General features: G+C 36.1%; 2 protein-coding genes across 3 annotated transcripts; both read left to right on the top strand.

The window, feature by feature from the left end:
- Positions 1-1,656: 1,656 nt before the first annotated feature.
- Positions 1,657-4,942, top strand: LOC139872669 (uncharacterized). Of its 2 annotated transcripts, none has more exons than XM_071860598.1 (9): positions 1,657-1,963; positions 2,487-2,696; positions 2,784-2,881; positions 3,239-3,305; positions 3,386-3,583; positions 3,661-3,902; positions 3,992-4,082; positions 4,190-4,406; positions 4,520-4,942. In XM_071860598.1, exons 1-9 carry the CDS (start codon positions 1,757-1,759, stop codon positions 4,729-4,731), a joined length of 1,542 nt encoding a protein of 513 aa, XP_071716699.1. In that variant the 5' UTR covers positions 1,657-1,756; the 3' UTR covers positions 4,732-4,942. The 2 variants fall into 2 exon arrangements, with proteins under 2 accessions (XP_071716699.1, XP_071716700.1); XM_071860599.1 differs by having other exon boundaries at positions 1,658-1,963; positions 2,487-2,681.
- Positions 4,943-6,808: 1,866 nt separating this feature from the next.
- On the top strand, positions 6,809-9,295 carry LOC139873020 (protein LATERAL BRANCHING OXIDOREDUCTASE 1-like). The gene is made up of 3 exons (XM_071860946.1): positions 6,809-7,290; positions 8,580-8,910; positions 9,002-9,295. Exons 1-3 carry the CDS (start codon positions 6,815-6,817, stop codon positions 9,293-9,295), a joined length of 1,101 nt encoding a protein of 366 aa, XP_071717047.1. The 5' UTR covers positions 6,809-6,814.
- The last annotated feature ends 6,619 nt before the right edge of the window (positions 9,296-15,914 follow it).

Below are 15,914 nucleotides of genomic sequence, written 5' to 3'. Positions count from 1 at the left end.
TAGTCCTGGGGAGGAAAGAATGTCACCATTCGGAGCACTCTAAACAGGTAGGGGGTTAAAATGTATGTTATGTAGTTAACTTTGTAATTTAATGGAATATAGTTTTTTATTGATCCAAAGAGAGGTTGTAGTTTGAGTATAAGTATTGTAATTTGTAAGTGTACCTAATACTACATAAAATTATTAGTTTAAGTAATATAACTTTTCAATTAATGATCTGTTTCTGTATATTTCTTAAATTTAATAAGTAAAATTGTTCTCTTTTTGTCACTTAATCTGTCACTTAATCTGAAAATTGGTCCGTTTCTAGGAGGTAGATTCAGACTGCCCTTCTCATTAAAAAGGAAATGGAAACAAGACTTGATACTCCGTACATAATAAGGTAAAAACGATCCCTTACTCATGAGTGGCCAAAGAGAAGAAAGTCACGAAGTAATACAAGTGATCGCGTAAATTTGAATAAAAAAGGATACTCTGAACATGAACAAAATGAATATAATTGGTCGAATACAATCTCAAAGTAATACAATTTCAAGTAATCTAGGATCTTCGTTGTTGCACGGTCGTCGATATTGGTGGTTTTTGGAGATTAGAAATTTAGTTCGGTTTAGTTCACGTGATGATTTGTTCAATTGGTGTTCATAGGCTATGTCGATGCGATTTTGGTTTTCATTAGTTGGTTTTGTTCAATACTACTGGATTGTATTAGGTGTAGATGTATAGATGTAACAAAGGTTGAACGTTTCTTTCAATGCTAGTCTGAATCATTTGTAACACAATTAATCTATTTAATTTTTCCACTTGGGGATAGCCCCAATGGCCACCTAGTTCCCTGTAAAGCACGACACCCAGGTTCGAATCTTGGTAACGTCCAAGATCGAATTAAATGGGCTCTTGACCAAGGGCGTTAATGTGCGCAATTCACCCGATTACGGGTCTCATCGATCGAGGCTCATCAACTAGGGGTTTATTCGCTAGTTGGGACCTAATGTGATTGTTGCTAGAAGGTTTCCTCTACGAACATAATAAAAAAATCTACTTTAATTTGAGAAAAAGGGCCCAAATGATTAATGCACACGCTTATAGCCTGGAAAAAATCAAGTACTCCGTAAGTTAATAAACTTAGAGTGCGTTTGATAAAACTGAATGATTTAGTGCTGAATGGTTCATAATCTGAATGGTTCAGAGCCTCTGAATAAAGTTTGCTCTGAATGAAAATAAGTTGTTTGATAATCATTTAGAACGAACGATATGAACCGAGTAAAACTACCTTATTAACATGTTACATTAATAAAAAATTTAATATACTTGTTAGTTAAGTGATCAGGATATGATTTCACGACAATATTACAGAAAATTTAGGCTCTTAATGGTTAAGAGAGTGCTTATACTCTAAATGGTTCAGAGCTTAATTCTGAACCATTCAGCACCATATGTCATTCAGAGGTCAGAAACAAACGCACTGAATGCTGAACCATTCCATTAAGAAGTAAACAAACGCACCTTACTTTTTAGCTTAATTTCCAAATAGCAACTGATAAATTACCCAAACTGCCCTTGCATCATAAACACAAGATAAACAATTAGCCCAACAAAACGACGACGTAGAGCGGTTAAACAAGACGGGTATAGTGAAGTTGAAGTCTTGTTCGTTAAGATCCAAAACTGCCTTTGATTTGAAAACCAACAAACACGCGATTCACCAAAAAAAAAAAAAAAAACATTACTTTTTTCGGATCCCCAAATCACATACCAAATGGAAACCAACAATACCGACAACATCAAATCATCATCAACCGACGAGATACAGCCATTCGAAGAAAAACCACCGTCGTCGGTGGAGCCGCCGCCAAAACAAGAGAATAACAACGGCGGCGGCGGCGGCGGATGGGGGTGGGGTGGTTTCTCTCCTTTTTCAGTTCTATCAGATCTTCAAAAGGCCGCTGAAGAGATCTCTCGCAATGTAATGCTTATTTTGTACTGTTACATTTTGTTATAATTAATCTGTTAACTTTAATTAGAGGTTAATTAAACTTAGGGCTTTACTTTAACTCTCACTTTCTCGATCTAGGGTTTCATCATATATTTAATAATCGATATAACTTAAGGTTAATAGTGATATCTGTATGTATCTGTATATATGCTCCAATGGCAATGTGCCACGTCATCCTTTTTTTTTTTTTTTCCCCTCTAACAAGTTGCACTACCTGAAAAATGATAACCTGCTGAAACTATTAGACAGCATTGCTTTAGGTTAAATTCTCGTATAGATTCAAAAGTAATGGGAGTATCATTTTCGAAGCTATCGATAGTTATTGTGGGATAGATATCGATAGATATTGGTTACGTGACAGTATACGAGTTGCTTGATGTGGTTTCTGCATCTCGAACATTAGCTCATTAAATTACTAAATGTGACTGAAAGATGTGTATAATGTATTCAACTTGTAAAGATTTTTTTTTATATATTTTTTTTGTGTTTACAGGCTGGCGAGATTGCTAAGACGGCTGCAAATAGTATCTCTGAATTGCAAAAGGAGCTTGAAGATTCAGAATCTTCTAAGGAGGATCAACCGGAAGCTTCCGATAACGATCAAGAAAGTGAAGATGAAGATGATAAGAAGCGTAAGGCTGCTCTTGAAAGACTCGAGAAAGCTAGCGAGGACACATTTCTTGGCCAGGCAAGTAGTAATAATGTGCGGTCGACATATTAAATACATAAAACAAGAATAGTGATTATTATTTTTTGTTGTATTTTACTATAACATTTGTTATTTTTAAAGGGAATAAAGGCGATTGATACTTCTGTTGAGAACTTTGCTACTGGTGCTTGGCAAGCGTTAGGAAATGCTTGGAAAGAGGGTTCTAGTTTTGTTCACAAGTAAGTCAACATAGTGGCAATTTCAACCCATTTACTTATGTGTGGGCTGATTTGGTACGTGTTTGTTTTCAAAAGTAAAACTATCCAAAAAGGAAATGGGTAAAAAGGGTGGGAAGTCTCGCCCAAATTATAGTTATTTTTTATAGGAAAATCTTACCGAAGTATAGTTTTAAAGAATAGAATACATGTAAATTTAGTTTATCACTGAAATTTATGTACTTCTTGTAATATACATTTTTCTTTGTGATTTTTGAACACATTTATTGTTTTCTACATATAAAATGGACAAAGAAGCGTTTATAGGTCTCTCTCTTTTTTTTTTTTTTTTTTTTTTTTTTTTTTTTACTTTTTTGTTAGGTTAGAGGAATCTATACAGCAAGGTAGCGTGCCTGCAGCAGGTTCAGTTGCACCATCTCTTCTAGAGGTTAACATCTTTTTTATCTGTTTTCGATTATTCACTCATCCCTTTTTTAATTTTTATTGATATATCATTAATCATTACAGACTGGGAAATCTTTTACTGCTAAGGGCATTCAAGTACTTGAGTATGTTGGAAAAGAAACCGTGGATCTTTTAATCAACGAATCGGGTATGGAAGTCGACAAGAATACGGGTCAAGGTGGTCTTGAAGAAGATCAGTTGTTGGAAGAAGTTACTTTTGAACGATGTTTTTACATTTATGGAGGTCCAGAACAACTAGAGGTATTTAATATTTTTCTTATCAATTTTTTCTGGTGTAAAAGTATTTTGAAATGAATTATGTTTTATGGTATTGGCAGGAACTTGAAGCATTATCAAACCATCATGCTTTGTTATTTAACCGGCGAAAAGCGAAACTGTCAACTGAAGAAAAAACTGCGTACGATGTAAATCTAAAAGAGGTTCAACAAATGCTGAGTTTAGATACTGCAAGTGAATTGGGAAAGGGAAAAAATGTTGAGAATGTATTGGATAGAACTCACGATGAGATCGAGAGTTTTCACAGTTCTTGCGTCAGCAAGGCTGCAGAAATGGCTGCCGGGTAATATTTTCATATGATTTTTACTCGTTTTTTTTTTTTTTTCCTTTTACAAGTAATCTTGTATTGACTGCTGAATTGATATTTTGCAGGTTTACAAATGCCTTGGCTGGACTGTCGCCAAATGATATTGTTCAAAGAACTGGTGGCAGACTTGATTCTCTTCACTCTGAGGGTGTTCATGTGTGTGTATATATATATATGCTGTTTTTAATAAATATTAAATAATTTATAGCATAAGAATGTGATGAAAATAATTGTATCTCATGACCTATATTATGTTTATGCAGAGACTTTCTGAAATATGCTGCATTGCGGTTTCTCAACTTCTGATTCTTGCAAAATCAGTTATTCACTATGCAAACAAACCCCAAGATGCTGAGGATGATGAAGATATCGTTAAAATTGATTGGCCCGAGGATTCTATTGAAAAGGCTAAAACTCTCAAAATGAAAACACAATCAATGACTGGGTATATTGAGTCAGTTGCAATCAGTTTTGTCACAGGTGTGTATAGTTTATTTAAGATTATACCATTATAAATATTTTTGGTTTTTACACTCTGAATGTATAATACAATATGTTGATGATGATGTTACTAATCTTTATTAACTAAACAGGCATATCAGATGTAGCAGAAGCGTATGCAGCTGCTATGAAATCTGCTACTGCTGATTCAACTGAAGTTGTAACAGTGAAATCAGTTGAAGATAAAATGAAGTCGTTTTCTGAAGATCTACGTGTTAATCGGACCACAGCTGTGGATAAAATCCAGGATGGCCTTAATTTCTTAGCATACGTCGTTCTTTCAACTTCAATGCCTGCTGCTTAGGTAAACCCAATTTTAGGCTATTACAGTTCCCATGTATATAGTTGCTTCCTTTTTTTTGTTTGGGATTGCAAGTTTATTTTATTATGATGTATACTTTAATCTGTCCTACTAGTTACCTTGAAACTAGTTACCTTGAAAAGATGATTCCTTTTAAATCATACTTTTCATTTGACTTGCCAGTTGTATACTATTTCTAGTTGAACGATTTTGTTACGAGTTGTATACAATTCTTGTTGATGGCTGATATTTTTTGAGCCTTAGGGTGCGTTTGATAAAACTGAATGATTTAGCGTTAAATGGTTAATAATTTGAATGATTCAAAGCCTCTGAATAAAGTTTGCTCTGAATGAAAATAAGTTGTTTGTTAATCATGTTAAAAAAACGATATCAATAGAGTAAAATTACCTTATTAATGTAACATTATTAACGTGTTACATGAATAAAAAACTTAAATATACTTGTTGGTCAAAAACAAGTGTTTTGAAAATGATTTGAGGAGTATATTACTGAAAATTTAGGTGCTTAATGGTTAATAGGGTGTTTCACCTCTGAATAGTTCAACACTGAATCCTAAACCATTCAGCACCATGTCATTCAGAAGTCAGAAACAAACGCGTTGAATGATTCAGCATTCAGCACTGAACCATTCAATTAAGAGGCAAACAAACGCAACCTTATATGTGGTTAGCAACCTGGGTTCAAGTGCGTTGCTTCTTTTGTTATTTGATTATTTGAGCCACATTAGTTTTTGGTGCGCTCATTGAACTAACTTTTAAATCATACTACCTTCTTTCGGGAAACTCGGCCTGCCAAGTGTATGAGCCAGATAATTAGCAAAAAAATATCATAAGACAATATGTATAAGCCAGATAGTCGCAAACAAGCATCTTTCATTTCATACTCAATCAAATGGGTAAATCAAACAGGTTTTCTATTTTGATTTTGGGGTGAGTTTTATTATTTTACCAAATTGTATCCGGTTTAATTGGAATATATCAGTATCATTGTGACCGTTTATTTTGACCGTTTCCCTTGATGTTTGTCTGTGGAGATTCGAACCTAGAACTTGTGAACGCGTTGCTACTGTCACATTGTTGATGTCTACAAATGCTATTATTATTATTGGATAATTTAAATATAAAGCATTAATCTTTCTTATACGGATTTTTTTTATAAATGTGTAAAAAATTCATATATACCTATTAGCTAATGACAATCATTATAAAATGCCAATTCGTTTTATATTTGTCGATAATAACCTTTTAACGTCTAGTTGACAAGAGTCTTACTCTTAACATAATTCTGCTCCAGTTATTCTAGTATGTTTTCTGTTTTTTTGTTACTAAAATATGAATATGTTTTTTGGTTACTTTCTGTTTATTAGTAGTAAATTTGTTTGCGTTACATCTTATAGCAAATTTTAAAAGGCAGATGACATGTAATGTAGTTTTATACAAGTTGGGCATACATAGGACCACTGTTGTAAACGGCGTCCGTTGCGTCCGTGGCGACGCCCGTTGCGGCGTGTTGGTGACTAAGCCGTTTCGACCCCGTCCCGTTTTCTTATAAGCCGGTCATCGGTCAAAAGTCAGGTCAAATGCAGTAAAAATTGGGTTAATGCAGGTCAAAAGTCAGAAATTGTGTTACAATCGGTCATAAGTCGGTCAAATCAATCAAAATTGACTTAGTTTAGTATTCCATTTTGTATTATATTAACGCTAATAGCAATTATAGGTACAAACTTGTCAACAAAGGTTTTTTAGCTCCAAAATATGTGTATATATATATATATATATATATATATATATATATATATATATATATATATATATATATATATATATATATATATATATATGTCAACATTAGTCAACATCCGTTTCGACTCCGTCTCGGCCCCGTTTTTTCCGTTGCGGCGTTTTGAGGTCGCTTCCGTTTCGACCCCGTCTCACGTCTTTTTCAACCTTGCATAGGACAACCAAAAACTCACTGCGTTATATACACCAAGTAAATCCATTTGTACATCATCAACACCACATTTCATTTAATCACTTCTTGATTCAATTCATCAATAATTGTAACCATGAGTGAAGTTGATCCAGCTTTCATTCAAGAACTTGAACACAGACCAAAACTCGCAATAATCGAAGCCCAAGGCATTCCACAAATCGATCTATCGCCTTTAATAAACTCATCTCTTCCCGACTATAATTCGAAGTCAATACAAGATTTAGTTTCGGAGGTACGAGAAGCATGCAAAACCTGGGGATTCTTTCAAGTGTTTAACCACGGGGTCCCACTAGAGAACCACGAAAACATAATGTTGGCCGCCAAGAAGTTTTTCGATCAGCCTGTCGAAGAGAAGAGGAAAGTGATAAGAGACAAAGCAAATCAACAAGGTTATTATGATATTGAACATACGAAAAACGTTAGGGATTGGAAAGAAGTGTTTGATATCAATGTCCTGAACCCGACAAAGATGTTCGCTTCTCATGAAGCTGACGATGATCGCATCACTGAGTATATTAATCGATGGCCTCAAGATCCTCCGGAGTTCAGGTAAATTTATGTTAAAAAAATAAACAATCACAAGGTAGCCCACACAAGTAGGGATGGCAATGGATCGGATATGGATCGGGTGATGCCGTATCCATATCCATATCCATTTAGTTTTTGTTCATCCATATCCATATCCATATCCATTTAATTTCAGTTCATCCATCCATATCCATATCCACAGGATTAAGCGGGTTAATGGATGTCCGTTGGATATTCAAAAACTGTTATAATATTTCCGAATATCTACAAAAACGTGTACTTTTTGTCGAAAATAGAACACAATTTGTTGAATTTACCATCAAACATAGATTATGACAAATTAAATGTGTAATTTGTATGTTTATCTTGTTAGATATAGGTGTTTTATTATAAAATATCATAGTTAATTTATTATATGGTTGCAAGCAAGATGTATGTATAATAGTAAATGCATTTTTAATAGTAGACATGTATACATATATCTATATTTATGTATTAATATATGTATTTCGGGTTTTAATGGATATATCCATGGATGATACTTTTTCATCCATATCCATATCCATATCCATTAAGGTTCATCCATATCTGTATCCAGGGGCGGAGCCAGGATTGGTGGTCAGTGGTGTCACCGGTTAAAACTCAAAAAAATTTCCACTAGATGTCTTATTTTAGTGGTGTCACTAAAAAAAATTTACACTATCCAGTGGCGTCACATGTTAAAAAACCATAAATTTTCCCACTACATCGCGTATTTGAGTGGTGTCACGTGCCCACCCTGGGCTCTACATAGCTACGCCTCTGTCTGTATCCATATCCATTTAGGTTCATCCATATCCATTAAAATCGGGTGGATCGGGTGGATATCCACTGGATCGGGTGACCATTGCCATCCCTACACACAAGGTAGCCCAGTGGTTGGGGCCCTAACATCCTTGCAAGAGGTCTCATGTTCAAATTTTGTAGTGGTTAGGGAAGGGTTGAAAACAGCCAAGGAGTAATCCTGATGGGTTGCGTACAGTACAGTATGAGGTTGGATTACCCGCCCTCTCAGGTAACTCAAAAACGGAAAAAACCATAGAGCTTTTTTACGTTACAAAAGTAGTGAAAAAGTTTTCTTGACCATTTTCATGTTAATCTTTTCACGCAACTTAGACACGCCAACAAGAATTTTTTTCAAGAATATATAGTGTCCACCTTTGGACTTGACCCATAAACTTGTCCCATGGGTAACTCGATACCGCTAGCCCAATGGCTCGTTGGTTTTCTTAAAAGGCTTATTTTCTATATTCTATTTGATAAATATATAGGGACACATGTGAAGCATATGCTAAAGAGGTGCAACAACTATCATACAAATTGTTGGAACTTATCTCATTGAGTTTGAACCTTCCTGTAAACCGGTTCGAGTCTTTTTTCAGTAAGGACGAAACCAGTTTCATTCGGATCAACCATTACCCACCTTGCCCTGTTCCACACCTAGCCCTCGGTGTAGGCCGACACAAGGATGCTATTGCTTTGACTATTCTAGATCAAGACGTTGTAGGAGGTCTAGAAGTTAAGCGAAAAACTGACGGTGAGTGGATCTTCGTTAAGCCTATACCAAATACCTTGGTTATTAATGTTGGTGACATAATTCAGGTAACACTAATATTGGAAAATTTGAACTTTTACATATAATATACTCCCGGTTTTCGGTTTATGTTAAAGAGTTGTTAATATTGTTGTATAGGTATGGAGCAATGATAGGTACGAAAGCGTTGAGCACAGGGTGATGGTGAATTCTGCAAAAGAAAGGTTTTCGATCGCATATTTCATGAACCCTTCGTACTACACTGTGGTTGAGCCGCTAGCAGAGTTGATAGATGAACAAAATCCTGCAAAATACAAAGGCTACAATTGGGGAAAGTTTTTTGCAACTCGAAAACGCAGTAATTTTCAAAAACTTCATGTCGAAAACATACAAATTTATCATTTTAAAATATCTGATGAGGAAAAAAATGATGATGTTGTTTCCCAAGTCTAGAATCTTGTATCTCATGAATAAAAAAATGTCTTACTTTTCTATCATTTTATATATATAAATGACCGACTTATGCTCTTGATATCGTAAGAACATCATAAAGTTTTAAACTCCAGTTTACAGAAAGATGATTAAGAATGTAACACCAAGAAAATTAAGTTTTAAAAGAAAATATTGATTTTGAAGAGAAAACCAAATGCTCATTGAACGTTACATATATCGAAATTCGTCTAAAACTATATGAATGAAACAAGAAATTGCCAATGTATATGTTAAGAAACATATGATCATTCACTTTCACTATCAAACACAAAACAAAAATTTGTTTTGAAAAATATATACATGACTATAAAGGTACATGTATATGTATATGGTAGCTTATCAGGGAAGAAGATCAATGTAGAGGTTTGAGGGTGTAGACGTTATTTGGATCTTAGATCAAATGTAAAACCTAGGTTAAAGGCGGAAAACAATAACTAGGGTGAATCGAATACGAGTTTCACTTTCGGGATCAATCTAACCATCAATATATTGATATAATCGACGCCTAGATGTTTGTATTCAGTTGGGGTTTGGTCTGGGACTGTAATCACAGAGAATTACGACGGCTAAAGGGTATTGGGTGTGTAACCTAACAATGAAACCCAAAACCCGTATTTATATATAATCACAGTGACCATCGGCCGGTGGTCTGGGACCTACGGCCGATGGTGATAGTCCCTCGACCGATGGTCTCTACCATCGGTCGATGGTCTGAGCAGCCAACCAAACTGCTCGAACCATTTCACGTCATTATATTAAACAATCCAAACACAATGTATTAATGACGTAGTCCTTACACGACTGAAATAGAAAATACAATACGAATAGAACTCATTACAAAATAGAACTTGGGATTATGCACCAACAAACTCCCCCTAAGACCTAGTTCTATATCAAAAATCTTCAGTCGTCATTCAATTCATTCGTACGGATCGATCACCATATTGTTCAAGTAACACAGCTTAGCTACTTTCACATACTGTTCAGCCTGCACCTTATTCTCGCGTCGATAGAGCATACGATTATAATACAACGTAAAAATATCAGCCTCGGTACAGTTTCGCAGCCAAATCGGATCCAATACACGAATGCATTCAATATCATTCTCATTCACCTTATCAAGCACAATCACAGCTTCTTCAGAACGATCATCATAAAATCACCATCTGAACCTCTGACTCCAATTTTGCGGCAATTTCCTCAATGGCACCTTCTTCATAGTCTTTGCCCGCTTGTACTTTACAATTCTTCGAGATTCACCAGTTCTAGGATTAACTTTGTAACTAATCCTAGGAAACTGTGGCCTAAAACCTTCCCAATTCTTCGAATTAAAAGCAATTCTAATCTTCTTCACCAGCAACGAAGATCGATCGTTCATTCTACAATACAACATTCTCAACCTGGCAATCTGCATTAGCTCAAAGTACGGTAGTGACTTGAATTCGTGACCATGTTTGAAATAATCAACGCCAAACTCTCGCTTAACTGCAAACATGTTGAATTCTTCAATGTAAGCCCAGGCTAGAATTCTCCCTTTCGCACTCTTTCTCAAATTAATCATCTTCAAATATTTCGGCTCAAGCTTCGGTTTCTCACAATACTTTCTAATCCTCAAGATATCTCTCCAATCAACTTCCAACTTTTCAGTTCTTTCCTTGTGATATTTGACTGGCAAAAATCCTTCAGGCAGGACTTCAGTTCGTTCTTTCTCTTTGCACTTTCGATCCAAAAGTTCATCATTTGTTCTAAACAACTCCTCAAAACCAGGAAGATCCTCATTCTTATCATTTTGATATGTAGGAAAATCTTCATGAGTAACATCCTCAACTAAATCATCTATATCTCTATCACTAAAACCCTCTGTAACCTCAGGGCCAAAAGAATCATCCTCAGATGGAGAATCGTCGGACTGTGCGTCAGCAGCTTTAGATTCCTCTTGCTCTAGACGCACCAGTTCGTCCAGCTCTTCTCTAGAGAGGTTGTGAGGGATCTCTCCCTCTTCTAGTTCATCATAAACAACAGAATGCTTGAGCTCATCCTGTTTAGAAAAGAAATCACTAAAACTATAATCAATTTTAAGAGGAATTACTGACAGTGCTGTAGCTTTGGAGGAACCAGGAGCTTCCATCATTCGGTTATCAGTCTCATCCTCAGGCATCTCAACCAGATCAAACTTCTCTTCCCACGCAGTCATCTTAGCCAGAGCTGATGCAGCCAACTCCTTAGCTTGAGAAGCTTCTTGTTTCGCATCAGTTAATAACAACGATTGATCACCAACTTTTCTTTGCAACAGGTCAACTTGCAGCGATAGCCTTGTAACATCTTCAGACTTAACACGATTCTCCTCCTTCAACTGCTCAATCTTCTCATCCATTTCCTTCCTCATTCTCAAATTATCAGCCATATCTTGAAAATATAAATCATTCAAATTGCGGAGAGTCGAGGAACTAACACCTCCTTCAGTTCCAGCATGAATCGGAGCTTCCGGAGTAGGCGTAGAAACAGTCTCTTGGGAGACTTGTTGAACCACGGGTGGTGACTGTTGTGTTGAAGGACGTTGTTGTTGTGAAGTTTGTTGTCCTTGAGTCTGCGGTGTCGGTGTCACTGGTTGAGTTCCAGCTGATGATCCACCAGCATCTTTGTATACCAACTTGAACCTCCTTTTCAACTTCAGCTTTGTTGAAACCTGAGAACTCTCATCTTCAACCATTCTCCTTTTTGATCCCCTTGAAGCTTCTTCAACACCAACATTTGGATTAACATCACCAATCTCATCAACTAATCCACAAGCACCTGACCCACCAGCAGCTTGAGTATTCACTGGTTGTTCCATTTCTTCATCACTATTCGCTACCTCAAAATCAGGCTCGCGATCAGATAAGCTATTTTCATTTCTCCACTTCTTCCCTGGAGGACATTGATAAGTTTCTTTCGCAAGATGACATACAAGCTTGCCATCATTAGCACTCTTCTTTTGATTCAGTCGATTGAAAGTAAGATCTGTCATATGTTTCAAATCAATGACATCTTTCCTCAATCTTGGCAAATCAACAGTTTGACGATTGATCATAATTTGTAAGAACCTCGGATAAATCAGATATAACTTGCTTGTCACATTCTCCACCAGTAGATTAAAGATAACCCCCGAGAAATTAAAATCAGCCTTCAAAATCAATGCAGCAAACATTCCTTGATAGATCTCGCTCAGTTCATCAAACCCTCCTTGCAACGGACTTAAACACCTCAGCACAACAAGTGACAAATATCTATACGGTAGAGTGAATCCACTTCTTTTAATCATTGCTCTCGTGATATCACCAGTATATTTGCATCTTAACACACATCCAGTAATATTTATCTTTGACAGCTTCTTCGGTATGTTCTCATCATCCTCAAATAAGAAAGTGTTTCGATTCGTATCTTCAGATATCTTAACCTCCTGACCACAAACAGTACTGACAATAACCTTCCTGTCATCTACGGTCTCAACCCTTGAATGTTCCCAGAACTCTCTCTGATGTGAGTAATAAGCAGTACAGGGCATAGAGATAGCAGCAAATACTCTTGAACGTTTCAGAAACTCGATTACACCCTTGTACTTACCAGCATTAGGACCTTTCTCATTTAGACATGCAGTGAGATTGGAACCACTGTTAGCTTTCAATCCTGGAAGATCAATAGAAAACGAACCCCCCGATGACTCAGTATCAGATTCATGTGCAATGTTTTCTGGATCAGCTTGAACATCTGACATTATGAAAATAACTGCAAACACAATTCAAATCAACACAGAGTATTCATAACTTATTAAACATCACATGGTGGTCATAACAGAATATATTAAATCATTCAGTCTATGAGATCAAGATCACAATACCCTGTTCAAAGTATGATTATTACAGACATAGAATAGTGTATCAATGCTAACAGACTAGCATCATCAAATTACATACTAAGCTGAAAATACATAATAACAAAGACAAACACAGAAACATAAACTCAGAAACACTTATCCCACAATGGGATTCTCTGGCACTAGCTTTTCCTCATATTGAACCACACCAAGTTTCTCAAACACATTATGCAATAAGGCTGTATACGGAAATGGTTCTTCCATCTCAAGAAAATATTTCATCACATGAATGAGAAAGTGGCCCAAATTCACTTGAATACCCTCTAGTAGGCAATACAAAAACAGAGCTTCAGTACCAGACAATAGATTATCTCCTTCTCTCCTAAAGGTCACATTACTTTTGATTATTCTCAAGTGTATCTCATGTTGTTGTGACACCTCATCATCACTAATCTCAACCCTACCAGCATTGACTACTTTCCCTGGCTTGCATAACCTTGCAATTATGTCAGACAGTTTGAATCTGTTGGGAATCTTTCGTAGATCTTTGCTAGGATACAATATTTTAACCCAGTGTACGGTACATTTAACAGGTTTGAGAATTCCTCCATGGTCCACTTATACTGTTGGTCAAATAAGCCTGAGTGGACAAATTTCTTCTTGCTATCTTCTAAGGCAACATTGGCATAAAATTCCCACAACAAATCAGGACAAAAATAATCCCCATGTCTAAGAAAGCTTGACATCCAATTTGTTCCCAAAGGCTATAGGTCTGTCGAGTCGCAATGACCTTTTGTTCCACTAAGATGGGTCGTCCACTAGCTAGAATTCTCCTACGGTCGATGTTAAATATCCATTGCCCAACAAAGGAACCACCTGACATTCTAATACAGACTATAAGCACTAGCACTAGATAGGCATAACAAATATTATCAGAAACCTAAAATTCATTCATATTTAAACATAAAAACACACCATCGGTCCAATTACATTACCATCGGTCGATGGACTGGACCATCGGTCCGATGGTCTAGACCTACGGCAGTTGGTCTAAACCACATCAACAAACTGATCAACTGGAGACCTACGTCCGAGTGACGAGTCATACGGCCGAGTGTAAGACACCATCGGTCGATGGTCAGAGACCATCGGCCGAAGGTAGTTCATCAGATCTGTTTTCCCAAACTTTTCAAATCGATTGATCTGTTGTTTTAGGTTCAATTCCTGGTCACAATAGTGTCTAAAGAGGCCGATTAACAAAAATACATCATCGATTGATCTGTTGTTTTAGGTTCAATTCCTGGTCAAAATAGTGTCTAAAGAGGCCGATTAACAAAAATACATCATCAATTTTAACATCTAATGGCCAAAAATCACTCGACTATCAACATATATTTTGAAACTAAAATTAACGATTTAAAACGAATGAAAACGAGTTAGATTACCTCGTTAATGGCGCTGGAATCACAACAAAAAGATGCACAAAACTATCGGACAAAAACTCCTTTCTCTTTCACTTGAAAATTCGAAGGTAAAATCACACAAATTACACAAAGTGACTGACCCGATCGACTTTGGGTCCTTTTATACCCTATCAATGACCATCGGCCGATGGTCTAATCCTTCGGCTCGATGGTCCAGACACTCAGTCGAGTGTCCGAGTCCTTCGGCCGAGGGTAATCACAGTCGGCCGGTAGTCTTGGTTTAGGAAAATTTTAAAACTTAACACTTTCCACATTCAGAACTTACCTTCTTTTTCACATTCACTCCCCCTGGGACTGATCACTACAGTATAAACACAAACACGCTTTGTACCGTTAAGCTCTAAACAACTTGTTTTCAAATTTTACGAAAGACATAGGATCCTTTCACAGTAAACCTTTCCAAGAACTGAGTTGTTTGGCTTAAACCATAAACAGAAATGCACATGCAACTAATCTTATGAATGCAAACAATCTCAGATATGCATGCACATGCAAATACACAAAGCAAGTTACTGTACAAGATCCAGTGTGTCATGATTATCAAACATTATAACAGCAACAATTAACCTTTTAGATCTGCAATAAATCAACTTCTAACATCAGTTTCATTAAACAATAGCATATGAAGAATATATGATGTTATCAGCATAGGAACACATAAAACTGCTTATCATGAATCACACTTCAAGAAGTATAACACATCTTTTTATGAGTTGACATATTAAATTGATTAAATCTTTTGATTCGGGGATCAGAACTAAACTATATTGACATGTTTTTCCACAGTTCATTCATTAACTTATTTGATAATGCATATACAGAACAACTTTCAAATATATCAGCAAACATTTATCAACTTTCATCCCAGACTTCGATGATCACGTTATATTAATTACTTTAACACTTTTCAATGTTAGACTTTGATCACGAAGTCAGTCCTCTTTTGAGATCGCACGATGTTTCAGGTAGAACAATTGAGCACAACATGTTGACGTTGTCCTCTTATCACATCAATGTACTTTCAATTTGATTGAACAGAACCATCTCACGATGTTTCTAGCAACCCTGTTGTAGTGACCCGAACTTTTCCATGTTTATATATATTAATTGAGATTGATATTTACATTATTAAATGTTCCAACATGTTAAGCAATCAAACTTGTTAAGACTTGATTAATTGAAATAGGTTTCATATAGACAATTGACTACCCAAGTTGACCGGTGATTCACGAACGTTAAAACT

The sequence above is a fragment of the Rutidosis leptorrhynchoides genome, chromosome 10, assembly GCF_046630445.1.
Source record: "Rutidosis leptorrhynchoides isolate AG116_Rl617_1_P2 chromosome 10, CSIRO_AGI_Rlap_v1, whole genome shotgun sequence".
Taxonomy (NCBI): Eukaryota; Viridiplantae; Streptophyta; class Magnoliopsida; order Asterales; family Asteraceae; genus Rutidosis; species Rutidosis leptorrhynchoides.
The sequence above is the reverse complement of the archived record's forward strand: the minus strand, read 5'-3'. Positions and strand labels throughout refer to the sequence as shown.

What these genes read in the sequence shown, in the direction of transcription:
- LOC139872669 (XM_071860598.1), top strand. Translation starts at nt 1,757, where the DNA reads ATGGAAACCAACAATACCGACAACATCAAATCATCATCAACCGACGAG. An exon ending in CTGAAGAGATCTCTCGCAAT is followed by an intron (nt 1,964 to 2,486) that starts GTAATGCTTATT and finishes TTGTGTTTACAG; the next exon opens with GCTGGCGAGATTGCTAAGAC. An exon ending in GAGGTCCAGAACAACTAGAG is followed by an intron (nt 3,584 to 3,660) that starts GTATTTAATATT and finishes TGGTATTGGCAG; the next exon opens with GAACTTGAAGCATTATCAAA.
- LOC139873020 (XM_071860946.1), top strand. Translation starts at nt 6,815, where the DNA reads ATGAGTGAAGTTGATCCAGCTTTCATTCAAGAACTTGAACACAGACCA. An exon ending in CAAGATCCTCCGGAGTTCAG is followed by an intron (nt 7,291 to 8,579) that starts GTAAATTTATGT and finishes ATAAATATATAG; the next exon opens with GGACACATGTGAAGCATATG. An exon ending in ATGTTGGTGACATAATTCAG is followed by an intron (nt 8,911 to 9,001) that starts GTAACACTAATA and finishes ATTGTTGTATAG; the next exon opens with GTATGGAGCAATGATAGGTA.